Source organism: Sminthopsis crassicaudata, chromosome 2 (genome assembly GCF_048593235.1).
Source record: "Sminthopsis crassicaudata isolate SCR6 chromosome 2, ASM4859323v1, whole genome shotgun sequence".
Taxonomy (NCBI): Eukaryota; Metazoa; Chordata; class Mammalia; order Dasyuromorphia; family Dasyuridae; genus Sminthopsis; species Sminthopsis crassicaudata.
In genome coordinates, this window is record NC_133618.1 from 121,111,509 (window position 1) to 121,132,832 (window position 21,324).

The 21,324-nt window shown below is 34.9% G+C and overlaps 1 protein-coding gene across 1 annotated transcript in view; it reads right to left on the reverse strand.

The window, feature by feature from the left end:
* ROCK2 (Rho associated coiled-coil containing protein kinase 2) overlaps window positions 1–21,124 on the reverse strand; it is a 140,829-nt gene extending 119,705 nt beyond the window's left edge. The window contains 1 exon segment of the mRNA XM_074287116.1: window positions 20,838–21,124. Within this exon segment, the coding sequence (XP_074143217.1) occupies window positions 20,838–20,975 (138 nt within the window). The 5' untranslated portion in view covers window positions 20,976–21,124.
* Window positions 21,125–21,324: the final 200 nt, after the last annotated feature.

The following is a 21,324-nucleotide window of genomic DNA, read 5'->3' on the forward strand; positions in this document are numbered from 1 at the left end:
AAGTTGAAGGGAATGTGGGAAAACTGGACATGGCCATCTTCAACAATGAGATGAAACAAATCAGTTCCAATTGAACAGTAATGAATTGAACCAGCTACAGCTAGCGAAAGAACTCGGGGAAATGAGTGTGAACCACTACATAGAATTCTTAATCCCTCTATTTTTGTCTGCCTGCATTTTTTATTTCCCTCATAGGCTAATTGTACGCTATTTCAAAATCCAATTCTTCTTGTGCAGCAAAATAACTGTATGGACATGTATACATATATTGTACTTAACTTACTTTAACATATTTAACATGTATTGGTCTACCTGCCATCTGGGAGAGGGGGATGGGGGAAGGAGGGGGAAAATTGGAACAATAGATTTTGCAACTGTCAATGCTGAAAAATTATCCATGCATATTATCTTGTAAATAAAAAGCTATACTAAATAAATAAATAAATGAATGAATGAATGAATGAATGAATAAATAAATAAATAAATAAATGGATGGATGGATGAATGAATGAATGAATTTCCATGATCTGCTAAATCAATCTACATTCTTTAGTTTGGTCATTTCATACACATTCTCATTTATAAGCCTTTTACTTACAATTTGATTAAACACTAAATGCTACTAAACTGAAGTTTTCTGAACACACTTATAAATTTCCTCCTTATTTTTCTTTACTCCCTGTGCCTGTAATGCTTTCCTCCATTTCTACTTGCTGCTTACATTCATCTTTCATGTATGTCCCAGCTCAAAGATTCTCTTCCTCATTCACCTGATCCTTTCTACTGATCTTTCTAATAGGATCTCTTATCTTACCATTCAAACTCTATTCTATATGTTAGTTTGTAGGTTTTATATTCCTGGTTCTATAAATCTTATTGACTGTCATGTATTGGTCTAATGACCTTAGTAATTAATACTCAAAATATCCTTGGTCTAATGATCTTAGTAATACTCAAAATACCCAAGACTATATTTACACCATGTAAATATTCTATAGCAAGTCAAATGGGACTAAAGAGAATTCAAATGAGAATGGAATGACATGTGAGGCTACAAATGTATATAAAGATTTCTTGACTATCGAAGTATAGGAAAGCAATGCACACAAACTTGCTAACAGACAGAAATAGCCACCTAAAATGGTTGCAAGATGACTAATAATTTGATACCAAGGCTTTATTTAAAGCATTTCAACTTTCTAGCTTGACAAGACTTTACTGACAAAGCTTTTAAGAACCTAAATCCACCTTCCAAAATGATGAGGGATCCAAAAAGGGATCTCAGTAGAAGATATCTATACTATCAAAACAAAAGATGTTTATACTACAGTCCTTAAAGGCTATATAATATTTATTCTTTTTCTTATTCATTAATTATGTACCTGCCTAAGATTTTAAATAATCTTGGAACATCACTTTTGGAGCACAATACAGGCCCACAAAATGGGATTTGGACATAGTTCCAAATTGCTCTCAAGAATGATTAAGTCATAATCTTTGACAAACCCAAAGATACCAACATTAGGGATAAAAATTCATTATTCGGAAAAAACTGTTGGGAAAACTGGAAATTAGTATGGCAGAAATTAGATATGGATCCACACTTAACACCATATACCAAGATAAGATCAAAATGGGTCCATGATTTAGGCATAAAGAGGGAGATAATAAATAGATTAGAGGAACCGAGGATAATCTACCTCTCAGACTTGTGGAGGAGGAAGGAATTTATGACCAGAGGAGAACTAGAGATCATTATTGATCACAAAATAGAAGATTTTGATTACATCAAACTAAAAAGTTTCTGTACAAATAATACTAATGCAAACAAGATTAGAAGGGAAGTAACAAATTGGGAAAATATTTTTAAAAACAAAGGTTCTGACAAAGGTCTCATTTCCAAAATATATAGAGAACTGACCCTAATTTATAAGAAACCGAACCATTCTCCAATTGATAAATGGTCAAAGGATATGAACAGACAATTCTCAGAGGAAGAAATTGAAACTATATCCACTCACATGAAAGAGTGTTCCAAATCACAACTGATCAGAGAAATGCAAATTAAGACCACTCTGAGATACCACTACACACCTGTCAGATTGGCTAAGATAACAGGAACAAATAATGATGAATGTTGGAGGGGATGTGGGGAAACTGGGACACTAATACATTGCTGGTGGAGTTGCGAAAGAATCCAGCCATTCTGGAGAGCAATCTGGAATTATGCCCAAAAAGTTATCAAACTGTGCATACCCTTTGACCCAGCAGCGCTACTACTGGGATTATATCCCAAAGAAATACTAAAGAGCGGAAAGAGACATATATGTGCCAAAATGTTTGTGGCAGCTCTTTTTGTTGTAGCTAGAAACTGGAAGATGAATGGATGTCCATCAGTTGGAGAATGGTTGGGTAAATTGTGGTATATGAAGGTTATGGAATATTATTGCTCTGTAAGAAATGACCAGCAGGAGGAATACAGAGAGGCCTGGAGAGACTTAAATCAACTGATGCTGAGTGAAATGAGCAGAACCAGAAGATCACTGTACACTTCAACAACAAAACTGTATGAGGATGTGTTCTGATGGAAGTGGAAATCTTCAACATAAAGAAGATCCAACTCACTTCCAGTTGATCAATGATGGACAGAGGTAGCTGCACCCAGAGAAGAAACACTGGGAAGTGAATGTAAATTGTTAGCACTAATATCTGTCTGCCCAGGTTGCATGTACCTTCGGATTCTAATGTTTATTGTGCAACAAGAAAATGATATTCACACACATGTATTGTACCTAGACTATATTGTAACACATGTAAAATGTATGGGATTGCCTGTCATCGGGGGGAGGGAATAGAGGGAGGGGGGGATAATTTGGAAAAATGAATACAAGGGATAATATTATAAAAAATATATATATAATAAAAAATTAAAAAAAAAAAAAAAAAAAAAGAATGATTAGGTCACTTCACAATTCCACCAACAATGTGTCAGTGTCCCAGTTTTCTCACATCCCCTCCAACATTTGTCATTGTCTTTTCCTGTCATTTTAGCCAATCTGACAGGTGTGAAGGGGTAGCTCAGAGTTGTCTTAATTTTCATTTCTCTGATCAACAGTGATTTAGGACACCTTTTCATGACTAGAAATAGTTTCCATTTCTTCATCTGAAAATCATCTGTTCATATTCTTTGATCCTCTATCAATTGGAAGATGGCTTAAATTCTTATAAATTTCTGTCAATTCTCTATATATATTTAGAAATGAGACCTTTATCAGAACCCTTGAATGCAAAAATGTCTTCTCTATCAATTGCTTCCCTTCTAATCTTGTCTGCATTTGTAATTTCTTAATTTTTTAAATGAAGGAAGTTCACAAAGAATCAACAACCAGAATAGTTTTGAAAGTAATATGTAGAATTTTATTGTGTGCTTTTTAAACACGAATTCTATAAGACAGATTCAGTTTTATAAAATATTTTTGTGTTCTGCTCTATAAAGGAAAATGATATTATTTGGCATTTAAGAATTTAAAATAAGAAAATAATGAATTCCACTAATGGAAAAAAAATCAAATGAAGATGGACTAGTTATACCAAATCTAAAATTATATTATAAAGCAGTGGTTACAAAAACCATTTGGTATTGGCTAAGGAATAGACTAATTGATCAATGAAATAGGTTAGGTTCAAAGGACAAAATAGTCAATAACTAATCTAGTGTTTGACAAACACAAAGACCCCAGCTTTTGGGATAAGAACTCACTGTTTGACAAAAATTGCTGGGAAAATTAAAAATTAATATGGCAGAAACTAGGCATTGACCCACACTTAACACCGTACACCAAGATCAGGTCAAAATGGGTTCATGATCTAGGCATAAAGAATGAGATTATAAATAAATTAGAGGAAAATAGGATAGTTTACCTCTCAAACCTGTGGAAGAGAAATGAATTTATGTCCAAAGAAAAACTAGAGATCATTACTGATCACAAAATAGAAAACTTTGATTATACAACTTGAAAAGTTTTTGTACAAACAAAACTAATGCAGATAAGATTAGAAGGGAAACAATAAACTGGGAAAACATTTTTTACAGTCAAAGGTTCTGATAAAGGCCTCATTTCCAAAATACATAGAGAATTGACTCTAATTTATAAGAAATCAAGCCATTCTCCAATTGATAAATGGTCAAAGGATATGAACAGACAATTCTCAGGCAAAGAAATTGAAACTATTTCTAGCCATATGAAAAGATACTCCAAGTCATTATTAATCAGAGAAATGCAAATTAAGACAACTCTGAGATACTACTACACCCCTGTTAGATTGGCTAGAATGAAAGGGAAAGATAATGTGCAATGTTGGAGGGAATGTGGGAAAACTGGGACACTGATACATTGTTGGTGGAATTGTGAATACATCCAGCCATTCTGGAGAGCAATTTGGAACTATGCTCAAAAAGTTGTCAAACTGTTTATACCCTTTGACCCAGCAGTGTTACTACTGGGCCTATATCCCAAAGAGATCTTAAAGAAGGGAAAGGGACCTGTATGTGCAAGAATGTTTGTGGCAGCCCTCTTTGTAGTGGCCAGAAACTGGAAACTGAATGGATGCCCATCAGTTGGAGAATGGCTGAATAAATTGTGGTATGTGAATGTTATGGAATATTATTGTTCTGTAAGAAATGACCAGCAGGAGGATTTCAGAAAGGCCTGGAGAGACTTGCATGAGCTGATGCTGAGTGAAATGAGCACGACCAGGAGATCATTATATACTTCAACAACAATACTATATGATGATCAATTCTGATGGATGTGTCCATCTTCAATAATGAGATGAACTAAATCAGTTCCAATAGAGTGAAAGAACTCTGGGAGGTGACCATGAACCGCTACATAGTCAATCCCTCTATTTTTGTCCACCTACATTTTTTATTTCCTTCACAGGCTAATTGTACACTATCTCAAAGTCCTATTCTTTTCGTACAGCAAAACAATTGTTTGGACAAGTATACATATATTGTACTTAATTTATACTTTAACATATTTAACATGTATTGGTCAACCTGCCATAAGTGGGGGGAGGGGAAGGAGGGGAAAAATTGGAACAAAAGGTTTTGGCAATTGTCAATGTTGTAAAATTACCCATGCATCTATCTGGTAAATAAAAACTATAATTAAATTTAAAAAAAGAAAATAATAAATTCCAAAGGATCATCCATATATATTTTTGTTATAAATCACTGATTAAAATAAGAAAAGTAATTGAAGATTTTGTTGCAGAAATTTTTGTCATTAACATAAGATGACAATTTGTGCAAGACATTTAAAACGTCAAATTATGAACTTTTAGAACATACAATGCAAGTTATATAGGATTAAAGTAACCAACAGGAAAAGTAAGAGGATGAAATTCAACATAACATTAATATTGGATGATAAAATTTAGTCATCATCAACAAACAACAAATAAGCTTTCTATAAGCTACTATGTACCAAATACAGTGAAAGGCACAAGAAATATAAAACAAAAATAACCCAATCCCTTCCCTCAAAAAACTTACAGTCTATCAAAGGAAATTACATACACATATACAAGTCAATACAAAATATATACAAAGTAAATAGGTTTAGGAGGAAGAGATCTGGAAATACAAAGTAGAAGTACTTTGATCTGAACTCTGAAATACAACAGAAAACTGTTAATGACAACTGCAAAAATCTCTCTTCAAAAACCTAACACTATTAGTTCATTTTCTAACCTACAAATGAAAATTTCACAGACTAATTATGTACTAAAAATGCCTTTTATCTGTTACTAAATTTATTTTTACTTTTGCCCTCTTTTCTCCTACTATGCAAATTCATAGAAAGTGGAAGTACTGATAAGTTTATATTAAGCATGCAAAACAAAATTTCAAATGCTTCAATACAACTCTTCTGAATCAAAATATATACTTAAAACAGAAATTGATTTAAAACTATAAGCAAAACATTTTGACAGGTTTCCTAATTCCTCACTATATTAGCTTTACTTTTATGACCAATTAAATCCCAACATTTATTAAATTCCTAGTATTTACATAATATGTTAAGCATGGAGGAGGCTGTAAAGATAAATATGACAAGTTTCTAATATCAAGTAAAATTGTCAAAATAAAAAATAAAAAGGAATAACTTATTTTTGTGTCTTAACCAGCAATTTCTCTGATGCAGGAAAGGAAACTTTCTCTTCCAATAATCTATAACTACCCTACTCTTCAAGTTAGTCATAACTTGTCTGGTCATAATAAGATGAAGTTACTTGCCAGAGTCACAGTCAATAGTGTCAGAAGTAGTGGTATTTCTTAGGAAGGAAAAATATATATAAATAACTATGATAAAAGAACAACTAATTAAATGCAAGTTTAAAAAATGAGACAATGTGTCAAAAATCAGAAGAATTTTTGGCTACTAGATGAGGACCGCATGTCTCTAATATCAGAGCTACGTTAAAATCCATGCTCAGAATGATGCTTATGATCTTGGCCAAGTCATTTAACTTCTCTAATCCTCAATTTCCTCATATATACAATAAGGGAGTTGGACTAATATGGTTTCTGAGGTCTCTTCATAAAAACTAAAGTTGTGACCCTAAAAGGCTTCAAGAAGGAGAGAGAAGGTAAGCTGGGCCAGAAAGGAGATGGGGATTTTAAACAGATGACCATGGAAGTGAAAGGAGTCTCTTTCAGGCATGGAGTACCACCTAATCAAAGGCATAGAGGTAAGCAAGGTAACAGGTAGTTAAAAAAAAAAAAAAAGATAAAAAAGTTTAATTTGACTGGTACATAAAAGTGCATGAAGCACAGATAAGGCTAAAGGGAAGACTACAGTCTTGAGTGCAAAGCCCCTCAATGGCAGAACATGCAATCAAAAAGTTATTCCTTATAATGAAACATGACAAGTTTTCTTAATAATGGGGTAATATGAACAGAGTAGAATTTTAGGAAGTTAACCTAAGTATCAGTTTGAAGTATAAGCTGAAGAAAGGTGAGAAGAACTAAAAGGATAAACACTAGTTGAAAGACTACAGCACATCAGATAGGTGAGAAGTAAGAGTTTCCCCTGGGGTAGTTGAGGTGATAGCACAGAGGATACAGGAAAAAAAAAAAAAAAAAAAAAAAAAAAAAAAAAAAAAAAAGGAACTGACTGGATGTTACAAAAGAGGAAAGAATGAAAGGTAATATCTTAGGTCAGAAGACTAGAAAAATTGTGGCACCATCAACAGAAAGACACATGGAAGAAAGAAACTGGAGAGTTGAGAAAGAAAATAATATGATGAAGAAAACATTAAGATTTGAATAAGTTGAATTTTAGGCAACTGTGGCATATTAAAATGCAGGCATTCCACCAATCAGAAAGCATTTATTTTTAAGCATTTCCATTTTTTTTTCCTGAGGCAATTGGGGTTAAGTGACTTGCCCACAATCACACATCTAGGAATGGTTAACTATCTGAGACCACATTTGAACTCAGGTCCTCCTGACTTCAAGGCTGCTTCTCTGTGCACTACACCACTAGCCGCCCCAAGCATGTGCATTTTTTTATACAATACCCAACACTATGAATACAAAGGGTCAATAATAACTTTGGAGGATAACCACACTTAAGGAACAGGAAGAAAAAGACATACACACACACATATTAAATAAATGAAAAGAGCAAATCCTTTGTAGAACAAATTAAAAATTTGAACGAGAGTTGAAGTTTAAAGCGAGTCAACATTATTAATCAGCTGAGAATTAACTACAATTCATAAAACCTAATATAACACTAAGTTTTTTATGGTTCTGTTGTTTCAGTCATGTCTGACTATGACCCCATTTGGGGTTTTTTGGACAAAGACACTGAAGTGGTTTGCCTTCTGCATATTTTACAGATGAGGAAACAAACAGTGAGAGAGCTAGTGTCCAAGTGTCCAAGGTCACAACTGGATTCAGAAAGTTGAATGTTCCTGAATCCAGGCCCTGCACTCATTCACTGCGCCACCTACATGCCCACTATCTTGGATAACATAGCACAATTACATGTAAGCAAAAAAGCTATCAAGACCAATAGGTAAGTCAATATTAAGCCCTCTAGATGGAGATAGAAACATAAGCCTAGGTTTCAAAGAAAAAATAGCTCAACATCTTTTTGACTTTCCCACCCAATTTTATCTTATGACAAATTCACTCTACACTAACTAACAAGACACTGTGATGTCATTTTAGTCCTCTTAGAGCATGGGAAGGATAAACAACAATAATGTTTTATTTCAATATGTATATTTCAATACTGCTTAAGGTCAGAGACTGTTTTAATTTTTGCCTCTGCATCTGTAGCATCTAGCAGAGTAAATTCAGAAAGTCCTTGCAGAACCAGAAGTACCCAAATTAAATATGACCCCATAAGCTTGTCAGTAGGAATTCAAATCTCAGGTTTATTGACTCCAAGTCAATTTTGGCTTCAATTATACTGTGTTTTTTGTCTAAGCCTCTGCACGTAATTAGGTGGCTCAATGGATAGTATGGGGCATGTGTAGAATCCAGCTTCATCCATTTATAAGTTATGTGACCCGGGGCAAATCACTTAACTGTTTGCCTCAGTTTCCTCATCTGTCAAATGAACTAGAGAAAGAAATGGCAAACTGCTTCAATATCTTTGCCAAAAAATTCACAAATGGGGTCATGAAGAATCTGACAAAAACAAATGCTTGCTAATTCAATAAATATTGCATTACCATTTAAAAGCCACTTGTGGCCCAGCTAGGTGGCGCAGTGGATAGAGCACCCGCCTTGAATTCAAGAGGACCAGAGTTCAAATCTAGTCTCAGACACTTAACACTTCCTATCTGTGTGACCCTGAGCAAGTCACTTAACCCCAGCCTCAGGGGGAAGGAAAAAAAAAAAAAAAAAAAAAAAAAAGCCACTTGCCCTGATACATCCCTCAATGAAAACAAGGAAAAGTCTGCTACTGTCTTCCATAGGACAAGACACACGCATATATACAAACACACATACACAAAAAGCACACATTCTACATTAGTTTTGCCTCTTCCAAGCTTAAATAATCCCAGATTCTTTACCTTCTCATTATAACGATTCTTTAAAAAAAAAAAAAAAAACAGCCACTGAAAATGATCAAATTATAGATACAGATAATATAGATTACAGATAATAAAACTGAAAGGGACCTAAGAGGATATCAAGTCTAACACCTTCACTTTATAGCTGTGGAAAGCAAAACCCATAAAGATTATGACTTGGACAAAGACATAATAATAATAGAAGGATTTAACCTTATATCTTTTGACCTAATCAGTGCCAGTGCTCTTTCTACTACACCATTCTAGGTTCTCAGAATAACATTTAAGTAGCACTTTAAAGTAATCACTTCAATTATGAATTATTCATTTTTAACCATGAATAAATCATATCAACTACTTCCATTTCTTTTTTGAAAACAATATTCCTAGAAGTTCATCTAATCTATAACAAGCACATAAGTAAATCTTTTATGATGTTTTTATGGATGATAAAATGACAGCTGAAAAAAAAATTTTACATCCATCTGCATCTGATTAAACAACTTCACCCACAAGGTTTTTCACTCATGGTTTAAGAGCAAGTTGAAAGGAATATCAGTGTTCTGCCTCTGTGCCTAAAGCATTTTTATAAATTTTTAAAAATAAAGATATACCTACCAAATTCACAGAGGATACAAAGGTATGAGAAATTAAAGACACTCTCACTCAGTTGGGATACTGGGCCAACATGAAATGTTATAAATGTTAAACTCTGCATTTAGGTTCAAAAAAAATCAAAGACAAAGAAATCTAAGCTTAATGTGAGAGAGTGCTAAATAGTAGCTAAGAATGGGAAATCCTATGTGACCAGTAGTAACAGGTCTAAATCATGGGCAATAGGATTTAATCTCTAAACTAACCAGACTAATCTGAAGTATTATATTCAGCTAGGTGATAACTAGCTTTAGAGTTAGAAAGGCCTGAATTCAAATTGTAAGGCACATATTTAGTTGTGCAAACCTGAGAAAATTGCTTTACCTCTCTAATAAGCCTTATTTTTCATTTGCAAAACAAAGTAATAGTCCCTGCCTTACAGAATTATTGTGAGAATCAAATGAATGCATATATGCATAGAGCTCTGCAGATCTTAAAGTACTATTTAACTTGGAGTTGTCACTAACTTCATAAAAATACTGAAAAAGTACAGGGCATCTAAGGATACTAACGGCAAAAAATTTGGAAACTATGTGCCAGACAATGTTGTTTAGGGTTTTTTTTGTTTTGGATTTTTTTTTTTTTTTTGCTGAGTCAATTGGGGTTAGGTGACTTGCAAAGGGTCACATAGCTAGGAAGTGTTTAGTGTCTGAGGTCACATTTGAACTCAGGTCTTCTTGACTTTAAGGCTGGTATTCTACCACCTAGCTGCCCCTGTTGCTTAGTTTTTTAAGTGTGTTTTGTCAGGAAAAGAAAAAAAATACTAATGAAAATATTGGGAAACAGCTATATCTAAATGGGCGAAAAGCTATTATTACATAGAAGGAACAAGCTTATTTTTTTAATTTATAGCTCTTTATTTACAAGATATATGCATGGGTAATTTCTCAGAATTGACAATTGCAAAACCTTTTGTTCCAATTTTTCCCTTCCTTCCCCCCCACTCCCTCCCCCACATGGCAGGAAGTGGTCAATATGTTAAAGTATAAGTTAAATACAATATATGTATACATATGTCCATATGGTTATTTTGCTCTATAAAAAGAATCGGACTTTGAAATAGTGTACAATTAGCCTGTGAAGGAAATCAAAAATGCAGGCAGACAAAAATAGAGGGATTGGGAATTCTATGTAATGGTTCATACTCATTTTCCCAGAGTTTTTTCGCTGGGTGTAGCTGGTTCAATTCATTATTGCTCTATTGGAACTGATCTGTTTCACCTCATTGAAGAGGGCCATACCCATCAGAATTGATCATCATATAGTATTGTTGTTCAAGTATATAATGATCTCCTGGTCCTGCTTATTTCACTCGGCATCACTTCATGAATTACAGAGTTTTAAAGTGACACAGATTAATTTTGGAAAACTAATTGCTTAATTTGAGAATGGCTAGATTTCTTATAAATTCTTATAAATTAGAATCCATTTTGGAAATGAGGCCTTCATCAGAACCTTTGACTGTAAAAATGTTTTCCCAGTTTATTGCTTCCTTTCTAATCTTGTCTGCATTCGTTTTGTTTGTACAAAAACTTTTCAATTTGATATAATCAGAATTTTCTATTTTGTGATCAATAAGGATCTCTAGTTCTTCTTTGGTCATAAATTCCTTCCTCTTCCACAGGTCTGAGAGATAAACTATCTTATGTTCTTCTAATTTGTTTATAATCTCATTATTTATGCCTAAATCATGAACCCATTTTGACTTTATCTTGGTGTATGGTGTTAAGTGTGGGTCAATGCCTAGATTCTGCCATACTAATTTCTGATTTTTCCAGCAGTTTTTGTCAAACAGTGAGTTCTTATTATCCCAAAAGCTGAGGTCTTTGGGCTTGTCAAACACTAGATTATTAAAGTTATTGACTATTTTGTCCTTTCAACCTAACCTATTTCACTGATCAACTAGTCTATTCCTTAGCCAATACCAAATGGTTTTGGTAACCGCTGGTTTATAATATAATTTTAGATCTGGTACATCTAGGCCACCTTCATCTGATTTTTTTTTTCATTAGTTCCCTTGAAATTCTTGACCTTTTGTTTTTCCATATGAACTTTATTAAATTAGTTTTTTTGGGAGTCTGGTATAGCACTAAATAAATAGATTAGTTTGTGTAGTATTGTCATCTTTATATTTGCTCTCCCTATCCAATTGTTAGATCTGACTATTTGTGTGGAAAGTGTTTTGTAATTTTGCTCATATAGTTCCTGATTTTCCCTTGGCAGATAAATTTTTAAATATTTTATACTATGGGTAGTTACTTTAAATGGAATTTCTCTTTATAACTCTGTTGGATTTTGTTAGGGATATATAAGAATGCTGATGACTTTTGTGGGTTTATTTTGTATCCTGCAACTTTGCTAAAGGTGTGGATTACTTCTAATAGCTTTTTAGTAGAATCTCTGGGGTTCTCAAAGTATACAATCATATCATCAGCAAAGAGTGATAATTTGGTTTCCTCATTACCTACTCTAATTCCTTTAATCTCTTTCTCAACTCTTATTGCCAAAGCTAGCATTTCTAATACAATATTGAATAGTAATGGTGATAGTGGGCAACCAAGAAACAAGCTTATGGAATGTTGCTCCAGAAGAAAAAAATAAAGTAATCAATTGAAGTAAGTGACTTAAGGAAGCCATTTAACCTATCTAGGCCTAAGCTGCTTCTAAGTGAAAGAACTGGACTAAATAAAAACTTCAAAGTCTCTTTCAACCCTAAAGAAGCTAAAAGAATGTAGATTTCAACTCAATTCAAGAACAATTGATTAAAACTATCCAGTAGTGAAATGAGATACTTCAAGAGTAATAGTCCCATTAACTTACACATATGAACAGAGATATGAAATAAAAATTGCTATGCATAAAGTCTTTATTTGTCTATACACCACTCAAGGCAATAAGGGTATCTAGGCAAAAATGTGAACTAAGTTTAATTTTTCTTTGGAATGACTTGTCTAAAAAAGACTGGGTTTGTGTGTCTCTCAACTTTAAAGCATTCAGAAGCATATTGTTTTCTTAGGTGTATTTGTGTGTTGTGGCAAGTGGAAACTCCCAATACAGAAGTAACAGCAGTGGAGAAGTGAACACACAAGTATTTAAACACACAATAGCTAAAAAAGAAGAATATAATAGGGACATCTTGATGTTTCAGTTTGGGCCCTGGAGTAAGGAGGCCCTAAATTCAAATCAGTTTTCTCACCTGTAAAATAAAGTATTTTACCCTACATAACCTAAGGTCACTTGCACTATTTATAATTCTATGAAGATTAGAGTAGAGGTAGGCAAAAAATGTAACATATTACCTCCATGGAAAAAAAGGCAAACAAACTTATCTCTATTGCTAGTCTTACAACTAGCTTCAAATTCTTTCAGGCATCTGTTTACCTCCCCTCTCAACACAACTAAAACTGACTGCTATCAATTCATACTTCAGCATAACTTTATTTCAGAACCAGGGTTACTAGAAAACTATCCTATAACTGCTGTTGATAGAGAAGCATGTATCTTACCTAACTAGGATACTAACTGAGATACTGTACCCATTGTATTGTATACCACAATACATTTTTCTATGCTAATATCATACTTTTTAAATTAATGTGAATAATCTCTGAAAAAGATTTGATCTTTCTCATCAGAGAGTAGAAAGCAGGGAACAAATGAATTTATTTTCTAGGAAGTCTCAAATCTGATGACACTAAAGTTAGGTCTGAGAAAGTGTGTGAGGTCAATCAAGTCCTCATGAACAAAATTTTTGGGGTTGTCAAATAGTTCAACATCAGAAATGAGTAGAAATTTCAGAGACATTACTATCAGCACATACAATCATCTATAAATAATTTCTTTTTTCTTCAGATGAGCATTAGAGCACTAATAGTATTCATTATATATAAATGCTATCTGTCATTATCCTACCATGTTGATGCAGAGATATGGAAAACGTGGCTATTGGAAAATCAGACCTATTATCTCTTTTAATGGAAGTAAAAAAGATTAAGATTAAACTAAACAGTATATCAAGAAAAAAATGCAACATTGGTCCAATTCTCATACTGTACAAGAAGTCAGTATGAATGATAACTAAAACTCATTACAACTTTAAATTTTATGATTCTACAATTCTTCACATGTCCTTGTCAATATTCATATAAAATGCTTTATTTCCAATTCGCTAAGGATTTTAAGAATTAAAGGATTTCTAATTCCAAGAGGAATTTGGGGATGCTTGTGGAGGATACAAGAGAAAATCTTATATTTGTTTGAACTTTTGAAAATGTCTCCTTCAGTGCATTGAACTTCAGCAAAGTGGTGAAATGAATCCCACATGAGTAAAAGAGATGAAACAAATGAGGAAACAAGAAACTGCAACAATTATCCTAACTTGTATAGTAGAATTCTTACATGAGTAAACTGTCTAATAAATATATATTTTAGCAAGAAACAAGATAGTAATAAGAGCACTCAATTTGGAATCAAAGACCTGATTTCAACTTTTGTCTGCCACTTCCTTCTTGAGTGACCTGGAGCCAGTTATTTAAACCTTTAGGCCTCAAATTCCCCCCTTCTAAAATCAGTGTATTGAATTAGCTTATCTTTAGCATCCCAGCCATATGGTCAACAAATAAGATAGCTCACACAGTCACCTGCAAATGCAGATTTTAGTTCCTCCCTGTGAGCATGACAGCTAACAATATTTTACCAGAACAAAACTTTGCACAAGAAGTTTTGTTACTTCACTCTGACCTCAAACACTATTTACTTCTCCTCTAACCTTGATGGAGACAACTTAGGATCTGATTTGACCATAAGCTTGGAGAACAGCAGTGCCCCTCTCTCAACCCATTCAACTGGCCTTGCTTCCAGCCCAAGGTTCAAAGCCTTGGAGCAGATTGTAAAAAAGAAACCCACCTAACCAACAAGTGTGATGGAACTGCCACTGACAACAAGTAAGCCCTTAAGAGTGGCAACATCCTGCTTTCAGACCAGCCCCCACAGCCAATAATCATAGGAGTAACCTCATAAAGATTTGGTCTGGCAACTGCTTCTGAAGATGCTATTGCCATAGCTACTTTAAAAAAAAAAAAAAAAAAAAAAAAAAAAAAAAGGTCCTCATGATCAAAATCTTTGAGGTTGTCAAATGGTTCAACATCAGAAATGAGTAGAAATTGAAGAGACATTACTATCTGCTTTACAGTTGTACATTAAAGACTATAGAAACCTTCTTCTGACTTTCAACTGAAACCTGTGTTGTCTCTCCCATTAAGTAGAAAATCCTATTTGTAGCTGCCAGTGCTTCAAATATAATAAATGTTCAATGTTTTGGGGTTTTTTCCATTCATTCATATAAATTTTCTCTTTCATATTTTGATAAATATGAGGTAATAGATTGAAGCACAAGAAGTATAAAAATGCACAATGTAGTTGGTACACATCCAAAGCATCCTCACAGCAGTATCTAAGAGTTAAAAGGTAGCTACTAACCCTCCCAATCCCAGCCTACCTCCCACATCTAAGAACAGAACTACTGATGATCCTGGGGCTCTTTTACTTATGCTATTGTACATGCCAACAATTGCTAAATCCAAGCATGTATCATATACTACCCCATAACCCTTTAAAAACATATACCCTCACAACTATCAGTGATTTCTACTACATTTTCCCCTATATAACACTTGCACATATATTCCCAAAAGAATCAAGTTTCCTGAAGACAAAGACTATTAATTTTGTCTTTGTATCTCTAGCACATCTTGCACATTGCCTTGCACAAAATAGATGACTAATAAGTTTTAAATCAATTGAGTCCAGAAATGCTCCTTATCTTGTCCTTATCCCTTGAAATCTGCTCTCTGAAAATCTAAGGGTGCATGTCAGAATACATCTAACTTTCCTCTTTTAATAAACTTTAAAATGGCTTCCCTCTGCCTCTATTATCTTATTTCTCAACATGAGAACATATAAATGAAATTGCATTAAAAACGTACTTATTTTTATCTTTCAAATTTTTTAAGATAAAGCATTATAAGGGGCAGCTAAGTGGCACAGTGGCTAGAGCACCAGTCCTGAAGTCAAGAGGACCTGAGTTAAAATATGACCTCAGACACTTAACACTTCCTAGCTGTGTAACCTTAGACAAAATCCCAATTGTCTCAGCAAAAAAAAAAAAAAGACAAAGCATTATAGAATTTTAAAGCTTTAAAAAATATATACAAATCAACTAATTGTAAATTTCTCATTTGATTCAATTTAAACCCAGAGACATTAGATAAATATAACAATGTTGTTATATAGCAACTTAATGGCAAAGTCTGAATTAAAACTTAAGTTTCATGACTCCTAGTCCAATATTCTTTCCACTGAATTTATATCTAAATGATACTTTTCAATAAAATAAATTCATAAACTAAATAATTAGAACATATATATGGACTTCTATATTAATTAGATAACTGAGTGGCAGCCAGCTCACAAAGTCTTTAATATGGTAAATGATCAATTCACATACCTGTGAATCATAAAAGCTGAAACTTGTATAGCACTTTGTAGTTTTAAGTGTCTGTATAAGTGAGCTCATTTTAAATTCAAAATATTACTGTAAGATAAGTAGTACAGGTATTACTACCTTCAATTTGCAAATACAAAAAAGTAAAATGTGTGAAGATATTTTGTGCTTTAAATTTAAATATTTAAAAATATTTAAATATTTAAACATATTTTTCTTACCTACTCTCTCCCCCACAAGCTTGGAAAAGTCATATTTTATCCAAGAATTCCATGGGTTACTATTAATCAAACTTCAGATAATGCTTCAATGAGAGTCAGTGTAATATAGTATAAAGAACACTATAACTTGGGAACAATAAAATCTCGGTGAAAGACAACTGTTGCACCTCTTATGTGTGATCTTGCACAAATATGTGTAACCCTGAAATCAGTCAGTATTTTTTGAGCAACTACTACATGTGCCAGGAACTATGTGTGTTAAAATGAATAAAGGAGGAGATGGCAAGAAGACATCTAAATGATATGGAATGAGAAACAGGGGAAAAGAGAGCAATCTCTGTGAATGGCCTCTAATTTTTCAGTGAAATATGAGAAGATTCTCAGCTGAGTTGGGTGAGGGAAAAACTACAAAGGAAATCAATAAACATTTACTAAGCACCTACTTACTATATCCTGCACAAGTCCATGTCAAAATTGCTTTAGATGTAAAATAAAGATAACAATTCTATATTGTTGTTCAGAAAGAACTTCAAAAACAGCAACATGTTACATAAACATGAATCTGATGATGACGAAAATGAACAAAGGATCTGGTGATCCAGATGTTCCTTTGAATTTTTGAACTGTTTTAATTTTAAGGAGCACAAGATTTCATAAGAAGTATAAATTCTCTGGTATAACACCAAAATAGAATATCTTTTGCTAAAGCATTTTTAAAAAGCACCATAAAATCCTAACAAAACTACTCAAAGAAACAGATCTTTCCCCAAAAATACTATGAAATCCTGATATTACAAAAATTTTAAAAATTACAAAAAACAAATGTTTTTCAAACATTAGTTTCATCAAAAACCTTTCCCTGAGATTGTTAATATAATTCCAATTATTTTGAAACCTCTTCTTTATCTCCAAGCAATATCAAATGGTTTTAATAACCACTGCTAACATTTAAAGAGTTGCAAGATGCTTTAAACATGTCATTTGTTCCTTACAAAAACTCCGCGAAGTAGTGCATTTATTATCCCCATTTTACAGATTAGGAAACTGACAGTCAATGATTAATTGACTTATGTCAGAGTAACATGGCTAAGAAGAATTTGGCATAAAGCAATCTCTCTAGAAAATAATAATTTGATCTCTACAATCATTTCTAGCCTGTAGTTAGTTGATTTTAGTTTAGTATTCAAAATTATTTGGCGAAAAACATTTGCCAATGAAATAATATTCTTCTTAGGAGAAAGTAAAAAATTCTCCTTGATTTTTATTAAAACCAAAGTAGTAACCTAACCAGGCTATCAGCAGTATATACATGAAAATATACTCGGGGAAAAAAAATTATACTTATAATTCTGCTTTTTACAATCTTTTTACACTCTTCCAAAGTAACTTGGCTATTGAACCTATTGGGGTTTGAAACATACTAAAACAATTTATAAAAGCAGCAGGGGTAGTGGGAAATAAAGAGTAAAGTACAAGGGAGGGAATGGAAATTGTGAAGCAAATAGGAAATTAAACTTATTTTCAGGCCTCACCTCCCAAAATGCCACAAGTATTTTTTACACATAATTACTAATTGTAGATTATTTGGGGGGAAGGGGTTATTTTTTAAAATTTCTTCTGTTGAATTTACTAATGTTTTATACTATATCCATTAGAAAACTATTTCAAGTTTTCTCTTGCTAAAAACCAAATACTCAAAAAACAAAAAAACAAAAAACTAAACACTCATCATCTTTCTTTGACAAATCTAAAGGAAAAACATGCAAAAAAATTTTACAGGTGGAACTGAGAAACAGCCCTGGGGCAAAAAATTTTCTGGACTGTATTTTGCATTTGAAAATTTCAAATCTTTAAAATTAAATACTTATAAGTATCCATAGAAACATGTTTCAAAATAGACTTATAACAAGTATTCCTTTTCATTTAATACCAACTTACTGTATAGTTAAAATTTCAAAATTAAAATTCCAAAATTTTAGTTCTAAGAAAAAACATTCCAAGAGAATTTTAATTTGATAGTCTTATTTATCATTGTAGACCTTTAATTTTATTCAATTAAAATAACCAAAGCAACGAAAGTGCATTTTTTCACTACTGATATAAACAATCAATGTCAAATTATATGCAAACATCCAATGTTTTACATTGCAGTGTAAAAGAAAATGGATTTAGGTGTCATTGGCCCTGGAATTGAATTCTTCAGTCCCACATTTAATAGCTAAGTCACCAAAGTACTTTACCTCTCTATATAATACTCCTTAACCTTGTTATTGTAGTCAGGATCAAGGGAGACCATATTTTGTAAAGTACTTGTGTAAACTTTAAAGTACTACAAACAAATAAGCAATAATTATCACAATAGTAGACTCATTAAATATTATACTAATAAATTAACATTGAACTAGAAGTACTGTAGGACAATGTGATGTTTTATAAATTTATGAAAGTATAAGTGGAAGGTGCTGCCATCTAGTCCAAATCTAGTCTATTTTACAGATGAGAAAATGAAGCCCTAATTTCCCAAGGAAATTAGAGTTAAGGAGGGGATATGAAGACAAGTTTTCTGTGACAAGGAATCTGTTCATAAAAATTTTAATTTTTAATAATTTAAAATAATTTAGCATGATATCTTTTTAGTGAAATGAGCCTAAATCCAACCTTAAAATAGCCCAATAATAACAATCATCCTCTCTAAAGACTGAAGAAATAAAGCAAAGTGTAAAGTGTAAAAAGATTTTGACCAGAGGTTAAGTATTAACCTGATTAAAGTTTCAGATTTGCCTTACTATTTTTAACTGATCTTTCTGGCCTTAGGTCAAAGTTTTCCCAGCAAAATACCGAAGTGAAAAAGCTGGGAGTACAGCCCAGACACAATTCTTTCCCCTCTAGCCTAGGAAAACTCATGCCCTCTATGAAGTCTATCCTATTCCAAGCCAGCACTTCCTCCAGCCTGTCGAGGTCACGTGGTCAAGCAGTCCAAGCAAAAATTTGAAAACACAAAAAGAAAACTTCAAACGCTACTGATACAATGCAGTAGATCGCTACACCCAGCACATTAGATAGACACAAGCTGTTCAGTCAATTCCAGCTCTTTGGACAAATAGGACTGAGTCATTCTGCAAATGACTCCAACAGCATCAAAGGATAACTGCTTGTAATAAGAAGTCAAAGGAAAGAGGAAGAGAAACAGTTTTCCTCAGGATGTAGTCATCAGGCATCTACACTGAGACTCATATCTTCAATATTTTCAGACGGGGGAGAGGGGAGTGGGTGGGAAATCTCGGTAACTCTAGTCAGAGGGATAACCTAATATCCAAAAGGACATTTTCTGCTTCTTTTCCAATGCAGGAAATAGAACCCTCATTCTTTCTAACATAGGCACCTCAAACCCATAACAAATTGTCACAATCTTTATTTTAACCTTAACAAAAATAAGGAATCATGCAATCAATTCTATTATTATTCATTTCAAAAGCAAATGTCCTCCTTGGCCAACAATCAGCCCTACTTGTTTATTAAGATGGAACTGAGTCTGGTGTACTTGGAAAGCGACGGGGTAAAGGGCGATTTCGTCCATCCTACAGTTCAAACTGACTCAATGTCTGGCGCAACAATTCTGAGAACAATTTGAAGTTGGGAAAATTCAAAACGCGTAATGTTAACATTAGAGGATGTTCAAGAGATGCACAAAAACATTTAAGACTTTTGCCTTCCCGTGATCCAAGATAAAGTTGGTTAAGAAAAAGGTTTAAGTAAACAAGACTAAAGGAAGGGGGGAGGAGGCGGGAGCAGAGCGGATCTCAGTCAAGTTACCTATACATTAACAATCAGGACTAGAAAGGGCTTAAGGAGGAGTCTCTCTAACCTACCCAGCCCCTAACTGTAACCCCTTCCTCATATGGCATGAGGTTCTGGCCTTTGGGGACGACACTTTTTTTGGGGGGGCAAATAAGGGTCCCCCCATCCCGGCCCTGAGAACAAATGGCATGGAGGTGGAGAGTAAGAGGGCAGTGAGACTAACAGGTCCCCATTTCCAGGCAGTGGAAGAGTGATGGAATACGGAGTGGGGTTCCAATGTTCCGACAAGAGTTGAGGGCAAGGGTTAAGGGAGGAGGAAAACGGGGGTCCCTAGTTTTATTTCAGGCGGCAGAAGGTGGGGAAAGCTGGAAGATAAAATGAGAGTCCTCCGTGCCTGGGGGTGGAGAGGGGAGGAATGGCAGGATAGGGTGGGGCGGGGAGACCGACTCTGAGGGCAGAGGAAGGGTCGGGGATAAGGGGGTCGCCCGTCTGAAGCTGCCAAGCCCGAGCCGGGCCGAAACAAAGCTGCCGCCGCTCCCTCCCCGCCCGTGCCCGCTCACCAGGAGGCTCTCCACGTAGATGGGGGAGCGGGGGTCCCAGAGCAGGGCCTCTAGCAGCCGCTGGCGGTTCTCGAAGGCCCAGTCCCACGGCACTACCTCCGACGTGCCAGACATTTTCTCGGCCGGCGGCTGGCTCATCCTGCTCCCGCCTCCAGGGCTTGGGGCTCGGGGCCGCCCCCCCTCGCCGGGGCCTAGCGCCGCCCAGACGCGGCTGGCAAGGGGCTCGGCCTGGGCCGGCGGGCTCGGGCTCGGGGCCGCTCCCTGTCTCACGGGCCGTCTTCTGGACTCCCGCCCAGTCGCGCCAGCATCCACGGGGCTCGACCCGGGCTCGTCCCGCTCGGGGCGCCGCTCCCAGGCGGCGGGCGGAGGCAGAGGGGCGGAGGGTGGGCGGGAGGGAAAGTGGAGCCGCCGGCGCTGCCGCTGCCCTCCCGGTCCTTCCCGGGCTGGACGGGCTGGCCCCGAGGCCGCCTCTGCGGCCGCCGCTCAC